Below are 17,701 nucleotides of genomic sequence, written 5' to 3'. Positions count from 1 at the left end.
AGAAGCCTAACCAGAACAATCACCAGAATAACTGTCAGAACAAAAATCGGAATAATCAGAACCGGAATCTGGAGTTCTTGTTCGTGTTCGTGATACGTTGAATCTAGGGAAAACACGCTACAAACGTAACTCTGCTTGATCTGTACTTTATACGTGGTTCCTGGCTTTGAGGATAATTCTGCTATGTTAATATGCATTTAACTGTAGTCCCCTACACAATGTCCCCCAACGGTGTATCACGCCTCGTCGCAACGATATATACTCCCAGATCAAACTAATTTATACAAGGTCAACAAACGAATTGCAAGTCCAAATAAAATAATACTTTAAAATCATGATTCAAAATCAAAATACTTTAAATAGGATACATACTCACCTCAAATCGAGTGAAGATAGATTTTTTTTTCCTCAGTCAGCTAGAGTTTGGTGTGCTACTAACGTGTTGTGAATAGACGAGAGAGATAACATTGAGAATATTGTTGCGTATATTATTCCATATAGTACGAGTATATATAGGATACAACAGTTAAGGTTTTGCTTTGAGAACAAGAATCCTAGAATATTCCAGAAATATTGACGGGGTACGAGGGGCATCCATATTATATTCCAGAACATAAACATGTTTTTGCAAGTTACAAAAAAAAGTACAAAATGATCACCTCTAGGCTCTGTGTATTTATATGATTTTCAAGGAAAAATAATTTTCTTTTGTATGTTTACTCAAAAAATATATATAAAGATAAAGAACATAGAAGTGGGAATGAGTTAAGAGGAAAAGAAATGTAAGGGATTAGAGTGGAAAATGGAGCATTCCTTCATTTTAAAGGGAAAATTGATTTTCCCCTTAGAGAGAGTTGTTTTACACCTTTTGAAAATTATTTTCCACCTTGAACAAAACAAACAAAGTTCCAGGAAAGTATTTTCCGTCAAAAGAAACGGGGACTTAATATTCCGTCTCAGGCTTCCATAAAGAAATAATTATACTAACATAAGCAATTACACTAACATCATACTACCTATATAGTTGTCAAACATCTTCTTGCTCTTATATGGGACAAATAATCTCATCCAACTTCAGCATTGGAGACTATATTCGACACGAAAAACTACACATTTGGATATTTTACATGTTTAAATATAAATATATCAAACAAGTGAATCATCGGAGTAGGGATGGCTAAAACTCTTTGTATTTGATCCTTGATAACTTTGTGAAGTTGTGGTAGATTCAGTGTCCGGGTTAAAGCCTGCCAACTGCATAATGATTTCGAGTTCTTTCACCACTTCACCTGTGGAAGGTCTATCAACTCCGAATTCTTCAACACATTTCAGTGTCAAATCCACAAATTTTTCGAACCCAAGTAGCGTATTTGAAGATGAAAGAAGCATTGGGTCTATTAGTTCACCCAGGTTATATAAATCTTTTGACTTGTCTACTGTTTCTTTCATCACTTTCACAATGAATTTGCCTTGTTGTATTGGTTTTCTTGCGGTTAGCATTTCCAATAAAACCACACCAAAACCAAATATATCACTTTTATCAGTCAACTGATTGGTCATGAAATATTCAGGATCAAGGTATCCCTACAACAACAACAACAACAACAACAACAACAACAACAACAACAACAACAACAGAAGATGTTATGTCAGCAACAGAAGGGTGAGGGTGCGGTTGCCAACTAGCTAGCTTAGTGAGTAAAGTATTAGAGGATAGTAAGTTACTGACCATTGTTCCTTTGACTTGAGTAGTAACATAACCCTTGTCAGTGTCGCCAAATAGCCTGGAAAGGCCAAAGTCAGCAACTTTTGCAGTTAGACGCTCATCAAGCAAGATGTTATTTGACTTAATATCCCTGTGTATGATCGGTGGATCAGCAAGCTCATGAAGATACTGCAAACCTCGAGCTGACCCAAGGGCTACTTTCAGTCGTCTGATCCAGTCTAACTCAATTCCAGACTTCCCTGCATGGACAGTTAATATTTCTTTTTGACACTGATTCCAAACTTTCTGAAAGCTTGCGAAAAATGAATAATCCCAGCGGATAAAGATTATGTTTACAGTAATAATCTTAGTTGCAGAAAGGTTAACAAGTATACCTGAAAGACTATCAAGTAGTGTACCATTAGGAATAAATTCATAGACCAACATCTGTTCTCCATGGTCAAAGCAAAATCCTATGAGTTTCACTAGATTCTTATGATGAACCCTTGATAAAAGCTCTATCTCATTTTTAAACTCTCGACTACCCTGCATCGATCCTTGCTGAGATCTTTTTATTGCAACAATCTCTCCATCTGTAAGAACTCCTCTGTAAACCTGAAAATATCAAAATAATCAGCAAGTTACAAACTAGCATTTTTCTGTAACATAGAATAAACAGAGACACGGTTTTTGCAGATTAATCAGTATAAAGTGTATTTTCGCACTATTTGTAATACCATTTTGAACTTAAAAGCTGAAAAATAAAAATAAAAATAAAATGTAAAAGAACAAAAAAGTTGGAAGATAACCTCAATGGCATTATTTTAATCTTCATTCTTAAAACTCATTTTTAACCTTCAACTAATTCAAAGTTGAAAATTCGAGTATATAAAGAAGGATGGAAAATAAATCACAACATTTTAAACTTGATAATAACACATAAACCAGCATTGTTAAAATCAACCTTTCCATAACCCCCAGAACCAACGTTGTTGATTTCAGAAAAATTGTTGGTACTTTTCTGAACTTCGTCAAATGTGAAAAACCTGGCACCTTTTAACTTGGGAACGTCACCACTAGTTCCTTGTGAATCCCAGGAAACTGCAATGTAGAACATGGATCAGAAGCTTTGAAGGCTTTGAACTTTCAGTCAAAAGAATAAAATTTACAACTTACCAAATGGATTGGCCTGCTGGTTCGCCTTCTCTGCTCTCTTCTTTTGAGAAAATGCGTATCCTGCAGCACAGATTGACAGCAACAGTAGAATGGAAACTCCCATAACAGCACCAATAATTGCACCTATATGAGATGGTTTTTTGCTTCCTGTCGATGCAGGGAGCTGGTTAAGAAAGAGTTTATGTACGATGATAGAGATATTAACAAAAACAACAACAAACCAATACTGTAGAAAGGAAATACTTGTTAGTATCACCTGCAAATGGAGTGTAATTATCTGCAAAAAAAACATAAGGTTTAAACTGCTTTTTTGGCGTGTAAGTCTGATTGCTAAGCACAAACGCAAGTGTTGAAACTGCTGTTCTGTTGAAATGTACTTCCTTAGCTGGAAAGAATGCTAGATGCATGTTAAGGTAACCGAATGAGTCCATAGCTGCATTACTTAGTGACACCGAATCCACGGGCAGTGAAATATCCACAAAAAATTGTAAAAGAGAAAGCTGAAGTTCTGTGAAGTAAGCATCATTTCCCAAGGTTGAGAAGGAAGGAGCTCTGAGGACAAAGGTACCAGTGTACGGATATGCACATTTGCAAGTGGGGCTCGACATTTGGCCTGAGGCACATTTTGGAGTAACACAAAAAACTGGTGTTTTGTATGAGGATGAACCCAGATTTTTGTTGCAGTAAGGTGATGCAACTAAACTTTTCTGACAAAATGGATTATCGGAAAGCCTGGCAGAAAAAAAGTTGCACATATAAAATATTTAGGGAAGGAAAACAGATGATCCAAAAGTAAGTGTCAATTTCTCTAATGAGTAACATGCACATATAAAATATTTAGGGAAGGAAAACAGATGATCCAAAAGTAACTTTGGTTCTTCCTAAGAGTGAGTATAATCTCTCTCCAGCAATGCCGATTTGCTAACGTACTTAAAACATTAAGCAGAGAAGAAGAATTCCAAAAAAACTGATTTAGGGAAAGCTTAACCATTGGAGACAATAATGAAACTAATATCTATTTCTGAAGGTAAAACACGAGATATTCACTAAAGATACATTCATCTGGGATATCATGTCCTTTCATCTGGGATAGTGGGGTATCATGTCCTTCCTTGTCAGTTTTATATCTTAAAATTGCAGCTAAAAAGAAGATAGAAGAGACATTGTCAACAGCACAAAGCTCTCATCAAATCCTTAAACTTCTACCGTTACTGAACCCTACTATGAGGAAAACTGTTCAATTTGTAGTCTTCTTACACTGTATGTTTACATTGCTGGCTTCAGTTATATCCATACATATGCAAAAAGGGAATTCATTCAGAAAGCTTACATTAATGTGTAATTTTTTCCAGGATCCAATTTGACGTTACTGATGGAATTATTTTGTAGATCAATGAATTTCAGTAGCTGGCTAGAGCTGCCACCAATATCTAATGTCCCATTAAGCTGATTGCTCTTCAAGATTCTGGGAAAATCAATCAAAAAGTAAATTTGTCATCTTAAACTTAAGTAGACGACATACATACATCATGGTCCTCGTTAATAATGCCCATGCTCATGCTCTTAGCTACTTATTTCAAAAGATGGAATCGACACTCACACAGTTTCTAACTGAGGGATACTGAAGAATCCTGATGGAAGCAGTCCTTCCAGTCCTGTTCGTTCCATAATTCTGCACGTAAGATATTAAATAGATCGTCCTTATTAACAAAAGCAAGCAAAGGAACTTAATAAGACAGGTACGATTAAGAGTCACTAGTGTATATATGCATACTTTTGGTACCATGATTGACATAAATTCAAATCTTTTTTTTTTCCGAAATGATGGCAGATGTCATACAAAAATTTAGAGAATTCAGTGGAATTTTGGCTTCTAGTAGATAATATGAAATCGATACCTCACAATTAAATAATATTTAGGGGATAAACAAACAATCCTTATGAAGGAAATAATAAATGTAACGTAAGAAAATTAAGTTTTTCTTAAACTAAGCTTTTATGATGTGAATTATATTTAAATTCTACGTTACAACCTAGAGAATTTATAAGAGTTTAGATGCTAAGAAATGGATAGAGGATAATGAGCTTCTCCTTTACCTTTTAATTGTGATTTCTATTATTATCTCTTCTAAACTAGGAGTAACAACCACAACATTATTTCCATAGTAGTCTACGATTCTCCACCTCGTTGACAATTTGAAGACATTCAAATTTTGGACGAACAAATTGTGTTATCCATATCCGGTTGCACCATTTTTGACAATGACTGCATATGTACCCTTTAATCGGGATCAAACCAATCGTTGTTCCATTTATCTTTCCATGTAATGCCTAACATGGGACAATGTTTAGTAATTCCATGCAATGTTGGAACTTGCTTCCTAACACAACTTTGTAATCAACACCTTGTTTCTGTGCAAATCCCTTGGCCACTAATATCTCATTGTAATCAACACCTTGTTTCTGTGCAAATCTCTTGGCCACTAATCTAGCCTTATATCTTATACCATCGGTCTTGGAAGGATCTTCTTTTCTTTTATGCACCCACTTACAACCAATAATAGTCTTTCCCACAGGTAATGGGACTACCTCTCATGTCTTGTTTTTATGAAGAGATTGCATCTCTTCCTCAATAGCAACCAACCAACTCTCTTTATTCTTGTCCTTGATAGCTTGTTTGAAGGTGAACGACTCAACATCCTCCACCGAGAGTGCATATTCTACCAAGTTAACCTGCCCGTAATGCCTCAGAGGTTTGTCTGACCCAAACTTCTGAACTGATTTATAATTCCTCTTTGGCCTAGTGGTTGCCAAATATCCTTGATGATGTTGTAATAACATATGTTCGTTTTCCGCTGAATCTCCTCATGTTCAAGATCATCCTCCTCATCATTTTGACTAACACCAGGATGATCCACTTGAACATGACTAGAATCTGGTTAGGCTCTAGATTCTATCTCCACACTTGAGTATTTGAAATAGTCCCGACATCACCATTATTTGGCACCATAGCTTTGGATAAAGCTATCATCTTTCATCAAAGGTCACATCCCTGCTGATTACAAATTTAGAATCCTCTATACTCCAAAGACGATAGTCATTAAAGCCTTTGTGATATCCTAAGAATATTTCTTTCTTGGCTCTTTCATCAAGCTTGTTATCCTTAACATGATAATAAGTTGTGGACCCAAACACTCTAAGTCTATTGTAATCTGCATGTTCCCCTGACCACACCCTATAAGGTATGTCACCATCTAAATAAGAATGTGGGGAACGATTCACTATATAGCAAGTTGTAGCAACTGATTCTGCCCACCATTATTTGCCTAACCCAGAATTAGAGCGCATACACCTAACCTTCTCAAGTAGTGTTTGATTCTGTCTTTCTGCGACTCCATTCTGTCGTGGTGTGTCTCTGACTGTCCAGTGTCTCACAATACCTTCCTGATCATAAAACTCCTTAAAAGCTCCCTCTGTGTACTCCGTATCATTATCAGACCATACAGTTTTTAGCTTTCGACCCGTTCTGTTCTCAACCATTGCTCTCCACCGCTTGAAAATGTCGAATACCTCATTCTTATGTTTCACAAAATAAATCCAAGCATATCTAGAATAATCATCAACAAATGTAACAAAGTACCTGAACCACCCTTGGAAGAAACTTTAGCCGGACCCCAAACATCCGTATGTGCTTGCTTGTAGAGAACTTCACCCTGTGTGCTTTTCCATACACACAATGTTCACAAAATTCCATTTGTGATTTCTTTATGTTCTTCAACAAACCTTGTCCACTAAGAAATGATAGACATTTTTCCGTTATATGCCGAAGGCGCATGTGCCATATCCTCGTGCATTCTGTTTGGTCTGTACTTCCACTAATTCTAACTGCTAAATCACATATAACAGTTGTCCCCAAAAAAGGATAAAGATTACCATGACGAATCCCTTTCATCATTACCAAGGAACCACGAACAACTTTTAATACTCCATTTTCTATGGCTATTTTGCAACCATTTTTCTCTAATAACCTAAGAGAAATAAGGTTTTTCCGCAAATCTGGGATGTGTCTCACACCCTTCAGGGTTATTATTGTCCCATCATGCATCTTGACTCGGATAGTACCTAACCCGACAATCTTGCAAGCATGATCATTTCCCATCAAAACTGTGCCACCGTCCAAACTTTGATAAGTTGTAAACCACTTTCTGTTTGGGCACATATGGTGTGATGCTCCTGAATCAAGCATCCACTTACCAGATATTTCATTGCATTGTTCTGAAACGGAGTAACAATAATCTTCCTCGTCATTTTGAGACAAAAGTTGTTGTCCGACCTCTTGAATGCAACCCTCTTATTTGGGCAATTTGCTTTAAAATGTCCAAACTCACCACATCTTAAACATGGTCTTTCCGCAAGAGGTCTAGATTTTGATCTAGACCTTCCTCCTTGCCTCTTCTCTTTCATTGGTCCTTCCTCTAATTGTAAACAATCTTCTGAGCTTGTTCCCTGTATTCTCCTCCACTCTCCTCCACTGCTCGACATCATCCCACTTTTTGAAGATTATCCGCTAAAAGCGATGTTCTAGTCTCATACATGGTTAAAAGTATCACCCACAAGCATCAATGTGTGAACTAGATTTTCATAAGGCTTTGGTAATGAAATTAATAGCATGAGCGTTTGGTCTTCCTCATCAATCTTCACATCTATATCCTTTAAGTCTGATATAATCCTATCAAACTTATTGATATACTCCTGAATTGAGGCGCCTTCTTCCATCTTGCATGTATACAATTTTGATTTTAGAGTTTTCAAATTGTTTGTTAGAGTTTTCAAATTTTTTACTCCTGAATTGAGGCGCCTTCTTCCTTCTAGCATGTATATAATCCTATCACATCTATGTTTGTTAGAGTTTTCATCATGAAATTTGTCTCTAACTTTTCCCACGTGCCAGCAGTCGTTGCTTCTTCATTTACCAAGAATGCAACATCCTCTCAAGGCACAATATTATGGTTGCTCGTGCTTCAAGATCTAACTCTTCCCAATCCTCATCCTTCATATCTTCAGGTTTTTGTTCCTTTCCCGCTAGCGCTTTGTGCAGCTTTTGCGAAATTAGCAATTTTTCATTTGCATCCTCCAATAGGAAAAAAATCATTTTTCCCATTGAACTTTTCAATTTTATATTTCCCAACTCTTACCGTTCCACTAGTAAGACATTACAAATATTTTTCAAAGTAAAAATTTAATCACTTAATATATTGACGCCGGCTCAGATACCAATTGTTAGAGCTTGCAAGGGAAATTTGGCTTCTACTAGATATTATGAAATCGATACCTCATAAATAAATAATATTTCGGGGATAAACAAACAATCCTTATGAAGGAAATAACAAATGTAACGTAAGAAAAATAAGTTTTTCTTAAACTAAGCTTTTATGATGTGAATTGTATTTAATTCTACGTTACAACCTAGAGAATTTGTAAGAGTTTAGATGCTAAGAAATGGATAAAGGATAATGAATTTATCATATACCTCCTATTTCACGGGTGGTTAAATTGTTATTCTATGTTAACCACCTTAAATTTCTCTTTACCTTTTAATTGTGATTTCTATTATTATCTCCTCTAAACTACCATGAACAACCACAACATTATTTCCTTACTTGTCTACAAAAATAGAACAAGATACCAAAGAATACTAACGGAGCAGATGAGTTGGATTACAAAGATCCAGCAACGAAAAAAAATTTAGGTTAAGAAGCGTATGACAGATGGTTTACTCTTGAAATAATCTTGTTACCAAAAAACTTACAGAAATACAAGTTAACAAAGAAAACACAGGCTTCAAATGAACATTTCTTGACCGCAATGCAACATTGAAGAAGCTAATTAGAAATCCTTAAGAAGAAGGACGTACACTGTTTTCAGAGACTTCAGGGCTGAAAACCAATGTGGAACTGTTGTAGCCTCAAAGCTATTGTTGCTCAAGTCGCTGCATATATAAAGACATTGCACCATTAACAAAGAAGAAAATGGCACAAATATATTTTGTATGATGAGATGGTTGCAGAGAACATAAGCCCTTGAAATCACAGAGAATTCAAACGATAAATTGGTGACTCATTTTATACAGTCACTGAGAACAAATTAGATAGGACTCTATCATCACCAATTCTCAGAAGACAATAAGAAACTAATAGTGTTGTGCCACTTGAATACTTTAACATCTGAGAAATTGTCTTATGGTGCTCTCTATCAATAGTTCTTTCAATACTTACACAGAGATAAGGCTGACCATGCCTGTAAGATTAGGCACAGGACCAGTAAGTGCATTGTTGGACAACATCCTGAAATAACAGAAGCCGAAGAGCTCTTAAAAGCAATTTCCTTAAGAGAATAGAAAAGGTTAAAAGAATTACTGAAGAGCCAGCTGATTTTCATTTTCTTACAGCTCACTGACTCCAATAAGATCGTTTAGATTCGGTGGAACGGCCCCACTCAATAAGTTCCTGTCGAAGCGACTGATACAGAAAATATATTAACAAATGATACATCAGAGTTAAATAGAAAACAGCCTAAACTAACACTCACACTGCCTGTAATGTATGAACAAGTCCTAACGATTCAGGAATGCTTCCTGTGAGGCGATTATTATCAAAAAGCCTGTTATTAGACATCCAGGATTAGTAGAATATATTAAAACATACATAAAAAGTTAACTTAGAAAAGTAGGCAAAAGGCTGTGCTAGTTCTGTTAGAAACAAATGCAACATTTATTAAGAGCTAGAAAGCTAAAACTAAAATAAGATAAGCAGAGGTGAACAAATACTAAGTAGAACTCAGAGACAGGAATTGAAGCAGGGGTCTGATTATGAAGTATAAGAAAGTTTGAAGAAACATCTTTATCCAGGAGTCTGTAATAATTATTCGAAGAGGAACAGTTGCACTTTAGAATATACAATCATTATCAAGAATTATAAAAAAAGAAAATTTCAGAATGTATTATTTCTTATGCTAATCAAGAACTATAAAGATGAAAACTTTAAAATGTGTGAAAAATTTAAAAGAAAGAACAGTTCAAAAATCTAAAAGACGCAATGAAAAAGCCTTCTTATGTATTTCTTGCACTACTTAATTTTAACTGGGAGACAACTTCTTTGGCAATGATTGATGTAAAGTCCCTTTAGCAAATAAATATTGGTAATGGTGATGCGATTCTAAGAATTTTCACAAGGAAATTCCATGTCTAAGTTTTTCAATACATTTTCATTACCACTCATGCCTACGAAAGTGGTAGTGAGTGGTAACAGAAATACATGTAGGAAACAGATACTTGACGGTGAAGCATTACCATATCACTTCCAGGCAAAGGTGCTTAAAAACATTTTAGCATTATCGTCATATACATTATTGCCTACAAAACGAGCTACAAATGCACTCATAAAAAAAATACAGAGAAGGGGCTTATAACAGCACTTACACGTGTATGAGAGTCATGTTAGAATTAAAAAGATTACGCGGGATTTCTCCAGAGAGTCTATTCTTTCCGAAGTGACTGCACGCAAAGGTTTAACACTAGTCAAAAGTTAATAAAAATAAATGTAGATATTAAGAGTTAGACAAATATAACCATTCAGGAATAGTACATACAAGTGCTTTGTATTAACTAGCAAATCGAGTCCAGGTTTGCTTCCATCAGAAACAGGAATGCTACCAGTGAGCTGATTGTCAGACAAATCCAGCCAATATAGCTGTCTCAAGCTACCAATAGAAGCTGGCACTTCTCCAGTGAAGCGGTTTGAATTTAGAGATCTGCAAGTTTCAAAGATAGGATAAGAAAGCATATGGAAAAGAAAGAGAGTAGAGAAAAGTACAGTAGTACTGTTGTAGACACGCTTTATAGAAACTAAAATAAGCATAACCATCGGTAGGATTCTTACAAATATACAAGCTTCTTGAGCGATCCCACTGAATTAGGAATGCTCCCGGAAAAGCCACAACCAAGAAGAATTCTTGCAGATAAAAAGGAGAAAAGATAAGGGGAGATTATGAAGTGTGTATATTATAATTCAGATGTATCATTTCATTCCTACTTTGTGCACCATCAAACCCATAGCTGTTATAATAATTGAACATGTACACATTTATTCCAATTTCCATGAGCTATATATTGATGTAACCAACATGTTCAAATGTCGCAGTTGACAATCATTGTAAGGTTAATGGTTACATGGTGCTTAAGGTAGATACCAAAAGGTACACTGTGAATTATGTCAAACCAGAGCCCCCGTAAGATATCCCTAAAGAAAATTGGGTGTAGTTAGTAAAGAGCAGCAGTGGTAATTGTGCGTGAATGCATGATAATTTACTCAGAGAATTACTGAAGGTTTCTTACAAGGTTGTAAGCTTTGACAGTTTTCCTATAGACGGTGGAAGTGAACCTGTAATCCCTTTATTGTAGGATAGATCGCTGCATTAATTAAAGGAATGGATCAGAATCTCACCAGAACAAGTAAAAATACCCTCAATCCTATCAACTTGTTCGATTGAACATGGGCATATTTCAGATGCATTACATATAAAATGTGGTTTAGAAGCTATGAAAACCTACAGAATCTGCAGTTCAGACAATGATTCCAGGTCTCCAGTTAGCTGACCTGTCAAATCCATACTTGCTAGTGTTCTGAACAACAACAACAAAACAGCATGCAAAAGTTAGTTTTTCACCCTAGAAAAAGTTGTGTAGGAAGCACATATCATGACTTACATGGTAACTATACGAGACTTGGAGCAAGTAATTCCTTCCCATCTCTTTCCACAAGGGTCTTCTCCAGTCCAGCTATGCGGTAAATTCTTCCAGCCATCTGTGAGGGACTTCAAAACAGCAGCTACACCAACAATTTTGCTTAGTGTTGTAAGGCCAAATTAGTACAAAAATACCAATCTACTTTAGGTATGAAAGTGTGAGTATCACCAGTGACAGCACATAATCTCTCAGATCACATTCCTGAATGAACCATTAATAGCTCAGTTGGTAGGCAATAATGGTAATGTGTTTCTGTGATTTTCTAAGAAAAACCTTCATGACAATGTCCTTGGTAATGCAATTCTACTGTGAAACAAGTGGGAATGCAAATTTGTAAAGAAAAACAAGTACTTTGGTATCAAATTGTGTTCCTATATAATAACATAATTACATACAAGCTCATTACCAATACAGTCATTTGAGGAATGCTAAACCTCAAGTGGCTTGTGTCCATATGGACACAAGTGACCCAAATACAACCACCTTTAGTACCAATACAGAATACGTCAGTACTAAAACGCAAAATTGCGAAGAATTACCAATACAAGTTATTTGCGTTATTGGTACTGACATATTCTGTGTTGGTACTAAAAATGGTTGTATTCGAGTCAAAGCCACTATAGACTTAGACTTGCTCACAGTCATCTAGTTGTAACCTATCGACGAGGCCATCAGAGCTCATTGTTTAGTATACCTATATGCAATGTTATTTTTGACAAAATGCATTTGCTTTGTTAATCAAATACAAGGAACCACACATGAATTATTTTGGTATTAACAATGACATGAATTCTTAATTTCCTTTCTTTGATTTAGCATTTCATACTTAACTAGAAATACATTCAAACATTTAACAAAGGATGTAAATACTAAAATAATTATGCTCAAAATAATAAAGATTGAACAAAATCATGCACGCTTACCATCTTGGAAATTGGTCTGCCCTGCAGTACAACAGAAATGGATGCATAGAAAGGCAATGAAAACCTGTTTACAACAACCAATAATTCTCATTTCCAACAGTTTACAAAAACTGACTGCAAATGAAAACCTGTTTTTAACAACTCCTCAAAATAAAAAAGAAAGAAGCTCTAATCTGTTTTGAACAACTGTATCCTCATTCATAATAAATGAGCATCTGAAGTTGCCAAGCTAAAGTTAACTGACAGAAGTTTTGGTTGCTGAAATTATATGATTATCCAATAAATTAAGGTGAAGAGAAGAGTGGCAGAGTCAGAGGACAGTTGAATATTCAATGATCTGGACCCCAAGAGAAGAGTCGCCCCATCATTTAAGTTTCTGTATGTGACTGACTGTAAAAGAATTATACTAGGAATTTTTAGCAAATTATCTTTTTAGGAAGTAACAAAATATAATCAAAAGAAATACTCCCTCCGAACCGAAATATAAATTTATGCATCTGGATGTACAGTTTGGCCCTCGATTATTTACAAATATGTAATTCAAATACAAAATACATCTGGTTCAGACCCAAAAAACAGAGTACACAAAAGAACATATATGCGTACATTGAATTTTTCTTCTCCATGTTCATCTGGTGCACAAAGAGCGATTTGCACTCGAGTGTGTAATTCAAATTGCGAAATATAGTAGACTCATTGTTTCCATAATTCAATTTTTTGGCAAGTTTTACAATTACTCTCCAACCATTTATAATTTTTTACTTTTCTATTTTTTTGTTTTTGGTGTTAGCACCCCATTCATCCTTAAGGCAAATTCGGATTCGGGGCGAGTTCTGGGTAGATAGGTTCCAGTCCCCTCCCAACTGTTGTTGCGGGGATCAAACACGGGTCCTCCCTAACAAGTTCAGCCCCAATCACCACTGAACCAACAAATAATTTTCTATGACCCTACTCAAATCATAATTAATTTCATTTTTGGTAACTTTTATATCCCACTTGTTTTTTACATTTCTTTATTGTCAACTATGCAGCATTATTTATCAAATTCAATTATGCTTCTTTAATACTTGTGTTAGTCAACATGCGATTCCTAAAAGAATACGGAGTAAGTACTTACCGCATATTCGCATGACCCCTCCTCGGTAATGCCACGCTACTAGGGATGTCAATGGGGAGGGGCGGGGCGGATGTGTATGTAGGTCCCTCCATCCCCATCCCCACCTAAAATTTTCATCCCCATCCCCGCCCCATCACCCATGGCGGGTACAAAATCTATTCCCATCCCCGCCCCAACGGGTATAAACTAAAATCCATCCCCGCCCCACCACCCAACTGGGTATCCATCCCCTTCTTATCCCCACCCCATACCCGTGTCAATATACCCGCCTAATTTTTCTTATTTAGCAAATATTTGTCATATATACGGAGTAATGAAAGTTAAATTTAGAAGAAAAAAAAAAACCTTATGACTAAAGTAACATATATAGTACCCGTCATAACAAAAATCCAAACAAAAAACTTAAAAATCTCACATAAATTCATATTATCTCCTAGACATACAAATAAATTCACACTTACCCCATCACCCATGGAAGGTATGAAGCGGGGAGAGTAGGGATGGGGCGGGGCGGGCGGGGATGGGGCGGGTTCAACAAAAAATCCACACCCGCCCCATCACCCATGGCGGGTACGATTTTTATACCCATCCCCGCCCTATCACCCGCCAAACCTACCTCCATCCCCACCTACTTGGGGCGGATGCGGGGCGGATCTCTCACGAAACCCGCCCCACTGACATTCCTACACGCTACGAAGATCTTTCGATAAAACAACACAAAGGTCCTTCCGGACCATCTCAAACAAAGTAAACTAGTCAATCATAATTCTATTGGCTTACAGTATTTTTTTTTTTGTCAAATTTAACTACTACAATTATTTTTGGCGGAGGGAGTAATTACGGTTGAAAATTCCACATATTAGGGTTTGAAGATGATTCAACAAAGGACCACTGCTTTCTTAATCTAAAGTGTGGTCTACGGTTTTGATATTTTATTTGGCAAGTAGTTCATTCATTCAACAATTGACCCAAAAAGACTAATAGCGCTCACACAATGAAATTTTTTATTATGACTATAATAGTGGAATTAACATGGACCACATAAATTAATTTTTTTTATTTTATTTTTTTTATTTTATTTTATCTTTATTTTTTTATTCGAAAATCAATTAAATGATTTTTAGGAAATATGAAAAATCAATTTATTTATTTTTGTGAAAATCCATAAATAATTTCCAAAAATAATATTCGTTTATTTTTGTAATTTTTGGGGTTGATTTGTTACATTTAAACAATCTCACTTGCATGAACCAGGTCCACGCTATTATTAGTGTGGACCAGGATATTTTAGATATTTTACAGCTTTTAAAGATGACATGTACAAGCAATGTTCACGTGATCCAAAAAATCTGCGGCCTATATAGTAACTCGTACGTTGATATAGTTTACTTATATGCAATATAGTTACTCCCTCCGTATTTTTTTAAGAGATACACTTGGGTGGGCACGGGTCTTAAGAAGAATAAAAGAAGTGGGTTGGGGTAGATATTTTAATAAGTAATTACTGTGGGGACCATGTCCTTTTGAACAAGTGGGGGTGGGGGTGGGGTGGGGGGGCACTACAAGAAATTGACTAATTTAGTGACCGCCTTGGCATCGCTAATTGGCGGTCACTAAATTAGTGACTGCCAAGGCGGTCACTAGGCAGTCACTAATTTAGTGACCGCCTTGGCGGTCACTAATTTAGTGACCACCTTGGCAGTCACTAAATTAGCGACTGCCAAGGCGGTCACTAAATTAGTGACTACACTTGTGACCTGTATTTAAGCGTTTAATTAGGCTATAATTTGTCTGTATTTATACGAATTTATATAAATCCTGTAATATCGTATGAAACATGTCAATGTTATAATATTAAACCTGTTCAAAGTCATACAACAAGATTCATAATACACCTGATTTTGTTTAAACATGTTACTACATTCATAATATATAGGACTCAAAAGAAAAGTTGCAACTAGGTATACAAGAATACTAACTACCTAACACAAAGGTGTTCCGCTGCCGGTTGGATCTCGAGGGTCCTGCGACTGCGAGAAAGGAAAACCAGTACACTACCTGAACATCCTCTCGTAAGACTCCATTGCCTTTTTCATCTGGGCGGCATGTTCTTCTCTCTCTCGCCTCTCCCTTTCTCTCTCTTGTCTCTCCCTTTCTATCTCCCTTTGATGCTCTAGTCGCTCTGCTTCTCTTTCTTCTCTCTCCCTTTGCCTCAAAAGTAGATCGCCTTTAACATCTGATTTTTTGTTGTTTCAAGCTCAATGGATTTTTGAGTCAACTGTTGTTGAGTCTCTTCCAAGCGAGTTGACATTTGAGAATAAATAGATGGGGTGTATGAGCTAGAAGAACTACCACCCCTTCTAGATGGTGCAAAGTATAGAGAGTCTCCACTCCCCAGCCCAGGGACCTTTCCCTTCTTTCTCCCACCTACTGTCTCAAAGTAGATTTGGTTGGGATCTTTAGCAATGCCTTTTTCAACGCATTCGGCAACATTTTTTTCATAGTTTTCCTACAAGAATTAAAATGATTATCACCCATGAATAACAAATATATTAAATTGAGCACATTTAAACTTAAAACATATATAGGCTAAATAAGCCTTTTTCGCTCCCATTTTTCAACTAAAAGAACTAAGGGCTGATTTTAAACTTAAAATATGTTTCATAAGCTTAGTTTGAACTTGCTAAGACACATTCAAATATATTTACTCACATCTAAGTCTTATTTGGTCGTTATAGGTCATATTTTGCCTAAAATGTCATTTTCTCGCCCAACTTTGAGCTAAGGAACCAGACTTGTCATTTCAAACCATTTACGTGTTTTATGTGGCATATTCAAGGTTTCTAAAACTGATTCTAATCAATTTAAGCACATTTAAGTCATATTTGGTCGATGTAGGTCATATATAGGCTAAATAAGGCATTTTCACTCCCATTTTTCAACTAAATCGCCTAGGGGCAGATTTTAAACTTAAAACGTGTTTCATAAGCTTTGTTTAAACTTGCTAAGTCACATTCAAATGTAGTTACTCACATCTAAGGCCTATTTGGTCGTTATAGGTCATATTTTGCCTAAAATGTCATTTTCTCGCCCAACTTTGAGCTAAGGAACCAAACTTGTCAATTCAAACCATTTACATGTTTTGTGTGGCATATTCAAGGTTTCTAAAACTGATTCTAATCAATTTAAGCACATTTAAGTCATATTTGGTCGATATAGGTCATATATCGACCAAATAAGGCATTTTCGCTCCCATTTTTCAACTAAAAGAACTAAGGGCTGATTTTAAACTTAAAATATGTTTCATAAGCTTAGTTTGAACTTGCTAAGACACATTCAAATGTAGTTACTCACATCTAAGGCCTATTTGGTCGTTATAGGTCATATTTTGCCTAAAATGTCATTTTCTTGCCCAACTTTGAGCTAAGGAACCAAACTTGTCATTTCAAACCATTTACATGTTTTGTGTGGCATATTCAAGGTTTCTAAAACTGATTCTAATCAATTTAAGCACATTTAAGTCATATTTGGTCGATATAGGTCATATATCGACGAAATAAGGCATTTTCGCTCCCATTTTTCAACTAAATCACCTAGGGGCAGATTTAAACTTTGAATATGTTTCATAAGCTTTGTTTTAACTTGCTAAGTCACATTCAAATTTATTTACTCACATCTAAGGCTTATTTGGTCGTTATAGGTCAAATTTGTCATTTGATTTCGATTCTTTTAAAAACCACAACAACCCAAACATAAAGCATCCTTAGTTCCTTACCTACCTCATTTGTTAACCAGTCACTATCTATCTTCATAGAAGTCAATACCTAATTTGCATATAAAAGTATATATTTTTTCAGTCAAGCTCATTTTTTTGGAAGGAGTCTCTAGTGATTTTTATTTTTTTAATGTAACAGAAGTAGTTATGAACTTAGAACAAATATCATTAATAATTAGTTTTAGGTAAAAGTCGACTTGGG

At 35.8% G+C, this 17,701-nt stretch overlaps 1 protein-coding gene across 1 annotated transcript; it reads right to left on the bottom strand.

The window, feature by feature from the left end:
* Positions 1 to 919: 919 nt before the first annotated feature.
* LOC110800898 (leucine-rich repeat receptor protein kinase HPCA1) lies at positions 920 to 12,996 on the bottom strand. Its single transcript, XM_022006224.2, has 19 exons — positions 12,608 to 12,996; positions 11,646 to 11,766; positions 11,490 to 11,561; positions 11,274 to 11,348; positions 10,819 to 10,890; positions 10,529 to 10,690; positions 10,359 to 10,433; positions 9,470 to 9,541; positions 9,328 to 9,399; positions 9,157 to 9,225; positions 8,796 to 8,870; positions 4,482 to 4,553; positions 4,212 to 4,346; positions 3,138 to 3,613; positions 2,882 to 3,028; positions 2,670 to 2,806; positions 2,101 to 2,320; positions 1,730 to 1,965; positions 920 to 1,584 (listed from the first exon to the last, which is right to left on the bottom strand). Exons 1-19 carry the CDS (start codon positions 12,696 to 12,698, stop codon positions 1,147 to 1,149), a joined length of 2,817 nt encoding a protein of 938 aa, XP_021861916.2. The 5' UTR covers positions 12,699 to 12,996; the 3' UTR covers positions 920 to 1,146.
* Between the last annotated feature and the right edge of the window lie 4,705 nt (positions 12,997 to 17,701).

The sequence above is a fragment of the Spinacia oleracea genome, chromosome 3, assembly GCF_020520425.1.
Source record: "Spinacia oleracea cultivar Varoflay chromosome 3, BTI_SOV_V1, whole genome shotgun sequence".
Taxonomy (NCBI): Eukaryota; Viridiplantae; Streptophyta; class Magnoliopsida; order Caryophyllales; family Amaranthaceae; genus Spinacia; species Spinacia oleracea.
Note: the sequence above shows the minus strand (reverse complement) of the source record. Positions and strands in the feature narration are given on the sequence as shown.

Bases quoted from the DNA above. Each gene is read 5' to 3' on its own strand.
- LOC110800898 (XM_022006224.2), bottom strand. From the start codon at position 12,698: ATGAGAATTATTGGTTGTTGTAAACAGGTTTTCATTGCCTTTCTATGC. The intron at 9,226-9,327 runs GTAAGAAAATGA...CTGTTATTTCAG, and splicing joins CTTATTGGAGTCAGTGAGCT to GATGTTGTCCAACAATGCAC. The intron at 1,966-2,100 runs GTATACTTGTTA...CTGTCCATGCAG, and splicing joins ACTACTTGATAGTCTTTCAG to GGAAGTCTGGAATTGAGTTA.